The sequence below is a fragment of the Lynx canadensis genome, chromosome A2 (assembly GCF_007474595.2).
Source record: "Lynx canadensis isolate LIC74 chromosome A2, mLynCan4.pri.v2, whole genome shotgun sequence".
Taxonomy (NCBI): domain Eukaryota; kingdom Metazoa; phylum Chordata; class Mammalia; order Carnivora; family Felidae; genus Lynx; species Lynx canadensis.
In genome coordinates this window covers 8,320,844-8,328,819 of record NC_044304.2, presented here as the reverse complement: position 1 = coordinate 8,328,819, position 7,976 = coordinate 8,320,844, and the positions used below count along the sequence as shown (strand labels likewise).

The 7,976-nt window shown below is 57.3% G+C and overlaps 1 protein-coding gene across 3 annotated transcripts; it reads left to right on the top strand.

The window, feature by feature from the left end:
- The first annotated feature begins 1,647 nt into the window (after positions 1–1,647).
- Positions 1,648–7,652, top strand: EPOR (erythropoietin receptor). Of its 3 annotated transcripts, none has more exons than XM_030300931.1 (9): positions 1,783–1,875; positions 2,115–2,280; positions 2,732–2,867; positions 3,376–3,444; positions 3,522–3,679; positions 4,407–4,560; positions 4,644–4,731; positions 6,426–6,513; positions 6,607–7,652. In XM_030300931.1, the coding sequence occupies exons 2-9, from the start codon at positions 2,278–2,280 to the stop codon at positions 7,213–7,215; spliced, it is 1,305 nt and encodes a 434-aa protein (XP_030156791.1). In that variant the 5' UTR covers positions 1,783–1,875; positions 2,115–2,277; the 3' UTR covers positions 7,216–7,652. The 3 variants fall into 3 exon arrangements, with proteins under 3 accessions (XP_030156781.1, XP_030156791.1, XP_032447129.1); XM_032591238.1 differs by having other exon boundaries at positions 1,794–1,875; positions 2,167–2,280; XM_030300921.1 differs by lacking the exon at positions 2,115–2,280 and having other exon boundaries at positions 1,648–1,875; positions 3,266–3,444.
- The last annotated feature ends 324 nt before the right edge of the window (positions 7,653–7,976 follow it).

Here is a 7,976-nt window from a genome sequence, read left to right as displayed (position 1 = left end):
CGCTCAGGCACAGCTGTATCCAGGGGCTGACACAGTATCACCCATTTCTTTACATCTCCTGGCTTAGTGTTTCTCTAATCTTTTACTCCACAGATATATTTATTTATTTTGAGAGAGAGAACGGGGGAGGGGCAGAGACAGAGAGACAGAATCCCAAGCAGGCTCTGCACTGTCAGCGAGGAACCCGACATGGGGCTCAAACCCACAACCCGGGAGATCATGATCTGAGCCGAAATCGAGTGGGAAGCTTACCCACTGAACCACCTACGTACCCCTCCACAACTATTTCTCCTACTGTGTGCCAGGCCCTGTTCTAGGTGCTAGGGATACACAAATGAACAAAATGAACTAGTGAGGGCAGCAAATCAGTAACAGAACATCAAATGCTTATTAGGTGATAATAAACAGGGAATGTAAAATCATCACCATCATCCATTTAAGGGCGACAGGGGTGGGGGATGAGAAGGTCGCTATTTTTTTTTAAGTTTATTTATTTTGAGAGAAAGTGGGGGGGGGGGTGTAGAGAGAGGGAGATACAGAATCTGAAGCAGGCTCCAGGCTCTGAGCTGTCAGCACAGACCCGGAGATGGGGCTCGAACTCGTCAACCACAAGATCATGACCCGAGCCGAAGTCGGAAGCTCGACCGACTGAGCCACCCAGGCACCCCCAGATGGTTGCTATTTTAAATGGGGTCATCCTAGGGGGCAAATGTCACTGAGGAGGTGGCATTTGGGCAGAGGCCTGAATAAAGGACTGAGCCCCGTGGATATTTAGAGGAAGAGTTTCAGATAGAGGTAACAGGGTGTAAAAGCCTGTGTTAGCTTCACCATCAGGTAATTTCTCCCCTCCTTAGTAGAGAAGATATCTCTGGATACGCCCTCATGGCCCAATAGAAACAGTCACCCTTTTCCCAGTAACTTTGAGTAAAGTCCCAGGGCGGAGGCTCATTGGATCCCTTTGGGTCACATGCCCACGCTGGACCAATCACGGTGCTCCAGAAAATGGAGTGTTCTGATTGGCTACTCTGGGGCAGGGCAGGCGCAAGTATCCACCCCTTCCCCCCAAGCACTTACCTCTGTTCCGGTGTTAACCCTAGTTTAAGAAGCTGAGCCCAAGCAAATAGCTTTCACGCTTTGTACTGTAATTCCTGCTTCGGATTCTGTCTCTCTCTCTCTCTGTCAAAAATCAATAAAAACTTTTTTAAAAATCACACATTTCAGCATCCAGAATGTTGTTTTACCAACATGCCAGAATATATGTATGGTATATATCGTCTGGCCACACTGCCTAGCACTGCGCACTCAACCGCCCGTCGCTATTACGATTATTTATTCCCACCCAGACTGGGAAGAGATGTTGATTAGCACGATAATACCAGTATGTTACATTTTTGGAATATTTGCTATGTGCCAAACCGGATTTGATAGATGAGAAGGCTGAAGCTCAGATAAGCCACCTGTCCAGAGTCACACAGTAAGAAAGTGCAGAAACCGGCACTGTCCCTGACCCCCAAGCAGTCGCGGGGTCCCTAAGGGCCCCGCCCCCTCCCTCGGGGCGACAGGGCGGCCGCCTCCCGCTTATCTCGGCCCAGGCTGCGTGTGGTCCCGCCCCCTCGGGGGAGCTGCCACTTGGAGGCGCCTGGCCGGGAAGGGCCTGGTCAGCTGTGTCCGGCGGAGGCAGCTGCTGACCCAGCTGTGGATTGTGCCAGGGGCGGAAGGGGAGCAGGGGCCCTGCGCCCCCCGTGGCGGGGGGTTGCATCATGGATCACCTCTGGGCGCCCCTCTGGCCTGGAGTCGGCTCTCTCTGTCTCTTGCTCGCTGGGGCCGCCTGGGCTCCCCCACCCAACCCCCTGGACCCCAAGTTCGAAAGTAAAGGTAAGGATGGATCTGTGTGTAGACCCCCGCAATGGTTCCTGGAGGGCAATGCCGAGGCCTGAACTTCCAGCCTGGGTCCTGGGAGCCACGCCGGGTTCTGACCCTACAGTCTAGGATCTGGGGGCTGGGGGCTGAACCTCCTTAGAGTGGCACCTGGCGTAGCATGCTGGGGTCTAAGACTCCAGACTGTGTTGTGGGCGGGGGGGGGGGGGCATAAATTTCCCGTTTTATCTTTTCAGGGAGCCTGGGACATAATAAATCCTAACGGGGCAGGGTTGGTGCTGGGTCTAGGCCTCGAAATCTAGAGTCCCCAGGAGAGGGGATCTGGCCGACCCTCCACCGGGGGAGGGAGGACAAAGCCCGCGTCGAGGCCGAGGGGCCGGGCCTCAGGCGACTGTAAACATGGTTTGTATGCGGGCGCCAGATGCCTCGGCTTGCCGGGTCGAGGGAAGAGGCGAGGGAGGGGTTCACGGTTGGCGCTATCGGGCTGCCGGCAGCCTGCCGGGGCCGATAGGGGGCCCCGCCTTCTCCGCACACGTCCAGTGGCTCGCCTGTCCTGGGCCGGGGCGGGGCGGGCAGCGGGGGACCGTGGCCCTCCAAGCCGCGCGCGGTCCAGCGGGTTGTGGGGTGGGCGGGGGCGTGTGTGGGAACAGTAAGGCAAGCCACCAGCGCTTCGGAGTTCGGGCGGGGGGGGGCACCACCTCCGCGGACCCTTCGAGGGCCCCCGCTTAGGCTAGCGAGCGAGGCGGGGCTTTTTGCTTATCGGTTCGCACAGGCGGCGGGAGGGAGGGGGAGGCTGCTGTGGCCCGAGGACTGGGCTCTCCCGACCCCCTCCCCGTGCCCCCTCCCCCCGCAGCGGCCCTGCTGGCTGCCCGCGGGCCCGAAGAGCTTCTGTGCTTCACCGAACGGTTGGAGGACCTGGTGTGCTTCTGGGAGGAGGCGGCAAGCGCCGGGGTCGGCCCCGACAACTACAGCTTCTTCTACCAGCTCGAGTGAGTGCGACGGGGCAGGTGGAGCGCCCCCACCCTCTGAGGAGGGGGCGGGTGGGGAAGGGCTCACACTTTGGGACATCTGCTGGCGTCGGGAGCGGGAGGACACTGGTGGGACGGGAGGCCCTTGGCGGTCACTGGTGGGAAGCCCCGGGGTCAGTGCCGACGCGCCCCCTAGTGGCTGGGGCCGGAACAGTCTCGCGATCTCTGTTGCGGAGCGATCCCAAACATTTGGGCAGGGACAGCACCCCTCCAAATAGGACGAAGGCGTCGCGTAGTCGGGGGCCGGACGCCCCCTGGTGGTAGTGTCCAAACCGGGCCCAAGCTCCAGGCAATACAAACTCTCTCGCACCCCCCACCCCCAACTTGCTCCCTTCCCTCTCTGGCCCCTTGGCGCACAGGGGCGAACCGTGGAAGCCATGCGGCCTGCACCAGGCGCCCACGGCTCGCGGCGCTGTGCGTTTCTGGTGCTCGCTGCCTACGGCCGACGCGTCGAGCTTTGTGCCCTTAGAGCTGCGCGTCACAGCCGTATCCTCGGGCGCTCCACGCTATCACCGTATCATCCACATCAACGAAGTGGGTACGTGCGCAGGCAATGGGGAAATTGTCGGGTGAGGGAGTCTCGGTCACCGCCCACCTGATCAACCCCTCTCGCAGTGCTCCTGGACCCCCCCGCGGGGCTGCTGGCGCGGCGGGCCGACGAGGGCGGCCACGTGGTACTGCGTTGGCTCCCGCCTCCTGGAGCCCCCGTCGCAAGTCTGATCCGCTACGAAGTGAACATCTCCTCCGGCAACGTCGCAGGGGGCGCTCAGAAGGTGAGGCCGCCCAGACAGCCAGTCCAAAAGGCTGTGTGGTGGGGCGCCTGGGTGGCGCAGTCGGTTAAGCGTCCGACTTCAGCCAGGTCACGATCTCGCGGTCCGTGAGTTCGAGCCCCGCGTCAGGCTCTGGGCTGATGGCTCAGAGCCTGGAGCCTGTTTCCGATTCTGTGTCTCCCTCTCTCTCTGCCCCTCCCCCATTCATGCTCTGTCTCTCTCTGTCCCAAAAATAAAAATAAACGTTGAAAAGGCTGTGTGGTGGACAGCCCCGCCTCCCCTTCTAAATCCCGCCCCGATGGCCAGCATGGCCCCGCCTCCTGGCCTCGCCCCTCCAGGTCCACCTCTGACGCCCGTCATCTCTTTGCCCAAAACACATCAACTCCCACTGACATGTCTTCCTTCCCAGTGCCTCCCAGTCCACCTGGACTCAAGCCCAAAGCCCACTTACCCCCTTGTCCCAAATACTACACCCCTTCAACATCCCGACCCTTTGCTCCCTGGCCCCGCCCCTAAATAGCCCGAGACCGCCCCCTGCTCCTTGGGCCTCCGTCCTGATTGGCCCGAGCCTTCCTGGAACCCGCCTCTTGCTTTCATTGCCCTTCCCCCTCACCGCAGTGTTGCGAAGCTGTCCTTCCTTTCTCTGATTGGCTCGGTGCCGCCCCCACAAGCTTTTCTCTGCTCGCCCCGCCCCCATTGACCACGCCTCTCACCCAGGCCCCGCCCCCAGGTGGAGATCCTGGATGGCCGCACTGAGTGCGCACTGAGCAACCTTCGCGGCCGAACGCGCTATACTTTTATGGTTCGCGCGCGTATGGCTGAGCCGAGCTTCGGTGGCTTCTGGAGCGCCTGGTCCGAGCCTGCGTCGCTGCTGACAGCTAGTGGTGAGGCCCCAGCTAGGAGCTAGGAGGGCCTGGGGAGGAGCATGGGGTAATTCTACTGCCCTGACTTCCTCCCTGCTTTGTAGACTTGGACCCTCTCATCCTGACGCTCTCACTCATCCTCGTGCTCATCCTGCTGCTGCTGGCCGTGCTCGCCCTGCTTTCCCACCGCCGGTGAGCGCCCCATTCGGGCACCTAGCCCAGACTCCAACGCACTTACGTTCTCCTTTTGCTGTGGAAAGCTAGGCTCAGAGACGGAAAGGCACTTTGCCCAGGGACACACAGCGAGGAGTCCGTGGCAGGGCTGGGATGCAAGCCAGACCATATCCAGAATCTTAGTTAAAATTCTTGAGAACATTCACCTGGTTTTCCTTGAACCTCAGCGGTTGCTCCTTTTTGAATTCCTTTGCTTGTTCCTTTTCCCAATTTCATCAACTTTTGTAAAATCCCCAGATGGGCCTAATGGAAAGATTTAACATCCTGAGTGCCTCCTGCCTCTGTTATCAAGCTCCTTAGATGGTTTATGGTAGGACCAGCCATCCTGAGGTTTTTGTTATCCGTAGCTCATACTATGTGGTTTCATACCCCCAAGCCTTGGCACATGCTGTTCCTTCTGCCTGCAATGCCTTTCCTGCCTTGTCTGCCAAGCAGTATTCTGTTGTCTTTAAGGGCCTTGTTTATTTATTTGGTTGGAAAATACACACTGAGTGCCAACTCTGTGCTAGGCACTGGGGAGAAAGTGGAAAACAAACATCTCTCTGACCTTGTGGATCTCAAAGCTGAGTCGAATAGCAAACAAGGGTACCAACATATACGGGAGCAGAGAGGAAAGAGAATCCCAAGCGGGCTCCACGCTGTCAGTGTAGAGCCCGACGCAGGGCTTGATCCCACAAACAATGAGATCATGACCAGAGCCAAAATCAAGAGTTGGCTGCTCAACCGACTGAGCCACCCAGGCACCCCACCAACAGATATTTGATTATCCATTGTGGTAAGTGCTATCACAGAAACAAATGGGGTGTGGGGCCGTGACAGAATGGTCAGGGAAGGCCTCTGGAAGATGATATCAGAATGGAAACCTGACGGTTGGACAAAGACAGCCGCGAGACAATTGAAAAGGAACAGCAAGTGCAAAGGCCCCGAGGTGGGAATGAGCTTGGGAGCACTGAAGCAGCTGCCAAGAGGGTATCTCTGGCTAGAGCAGAATATATTACGAGGAAGTGGTGAATGATGAGGTGAGGGAGGTCACAGGGGTCAGAACGTGCAAGGTTGTCTGCAGGGCTGTGGAGAAGAGGTTGTTATTTTTTTTTTTAATTTTTTAACTTTATTTATTTTGAGAGGGAGAGAGAGAAAGCATACATAAGATGAAGAGGGACAGAGAGAAAGGGAGAGAGAGAGAATCCCAAGCAGGCCCCGCAGTCAGTGCAGAGCCCAATGCAGGGCTCGAACTCACAAACCGTGAGATCATGACCTGGGCCAAAATCAGGAGTCGGATGTTCAACCAACCGACGGAGCCACCCAGGTGCCCCCGAATTTTATTCTGAGTACATTTGGGGAATTGTGGAAAGGAGCGAGAAGGGAAGTAACATAATGAACCTCCAGACAAGCCTGGGCCAGGTTAAGGGAGAGCACCAGGCAGTGTATGTGGAACTCCTATGCATCCTTCAAAACCCTGTTCCAGTCACCCATCTGTAGGGCCTTGCAGATGCTTCAGCCAGAGCCTCTGTTCCTCAGCCCCTATGCGCTCCTCTGCCTTGTGATTATGAGGGACTAGGACTATCTGTGCCCCTGTGGCTGCTTTTTAGGGGGGTATTGGTGAACATTCGGTGACACGTATCCATGTAATTGTTTCTTGTTGGCTTCACCAGGACTCTGAAGCAGAAGATCTGGCCTGGTATCCCAAGCCCCGAGAGTGAGTTTGAGGGCCTCTTCACCACCCACAAGGGTAACTTCCAGGTAGGTGGCCTGGTTGTCCCCTCGGGGCCTGGGGTTTCCCTGCTCCTGTGGCCGAACCGTAGGTGTCTGAGCAGGCCGGTGCTGTTTCCCCAGCTGTGGCTGTACCAGAATGAGGGCTGTCTTTGGTGGAGCCCCTGCACTCCCTTTGCAGAGGACCCACCCTCCCCCCTGGAAGTCCTCTCTGAGCGTTGCTGGGGGGCTACCCAGGCAGCGGAGCTGGGGGCAGAGGAGGGGCCCCTGCTGGAGCCGCTGGGCAGCGAACATACCCAAGACACCTACCTGGTGCTGGACAAGTGGTTGCTGCCCCGGAACCCACCCAGCGAGGATCTCCCGCGGCCTGATGGCAGTTTGGACATGGTAGCCATGGATAAAGGCTCAGAAGCCTCCTCCTGCTCATCTGCCTTGTCCCTGAAGCCTGGGCCAGAGGGGGCCTTGGGTGCCAGCTTTGAGTACACGATCCTGGATCCCAGCTCCCAGCTCTTGCGCCCAAGAGCGCTGCCCCCTGAGCTGCCCCCCACCCCACCCCACATAAAGTACCTGTACCTCATGGTGTCTGACTCTGGCATCTCAACGGACTACAGCTCAGGGGGCTCCCAGGAAGCCCAGGGGGACTCATCCACTGGCCCCTACTTGAACCCTTATGAGAACAGCCTCATCCCAGCCACCGAGCCTTCACCCCCCAGCTATGTGGCCTGCTCCTAGGACTCCAGCCCTCAGATGCTTGGGGACCCAGCGTGACCGCAAGTGCTAGCCCAGGCCCTAGACTTATTGAGCAGGGTTGGTGAGGGCTCCCTCAGGACCAGGGGCGTTGCTAACCTCGGCTTTCTGCCCAATCCGTCCTGCTCAGTACAACCTTGGAGTATTTTAAAATGTATAGAGTTGTATGAGTGTATGTGTGTTTGTGTGCGTATGTAATTTTTCCCCCCTTTCGTGACTTCTACAAACATCCTTGTAGGCCCCATCTTTCCCTGGGCCCAGACCATAGGGGCAACGGGAAAAGGCCTCGAGCCCAGTCTGAAATTCTGGACCTGGCGATATGAATAATAATCCTAATAGAATGAAGGACTCAGTATATGTTATACTAGCTGCCATAACAAACAAACAAAAAAAAACTAAACATGACTGGCTTTACACATTAAGTGGTTTCTCTCTCATATTTCAATGCAAGCAGGCAGGCAGCCATTTCTGGGATGAGTCAGAAGCCCAGACCCTGCTGGTCTGTAGATGGCCCCCCGGCATCTTGCTAACCAAGCAGCAAAGAGAAAACAGAAGATGCTGGGGGCCATTTTAGGGATTAGAAACAGTCCCAGGACCCCAGCTTGATCCATGGACCATTGGGGGCGGGGGGGGGGGGGGGGGAAATGCAGTTTGGCTGTGCTCCCTGGGGAAGGAAAGCTGTTGCCTGAGCCTCTGGCTAGTTTCTGCCACGAATAATAATGATATCACTAAGTTAGACATGACCT

Coding starts and splice junctions, on each gene's coding strand:
- EPOR (XM_030300921.1), top strand. CDS start 1,761: ATGGATCACCTCTGGGCGCCCCTCTGGCCTGGAGTCGGCTCTCTCTGT. Junction 1,876..2,731: donor CCCCAAGTTCGAAAGTAAAG/GTAAGGATGGAT, acceptor CTCCCCCCGCAG/CGGCCCTGCTGGCTGCCCGC. Junction 4,561..4,643: donor GTCGCTGCTGACAGCTAGTG/GTGAGGCCCCAG, acceptor CCTGCTTTGTAG/ACTTGGACCCTCTCATCCTG.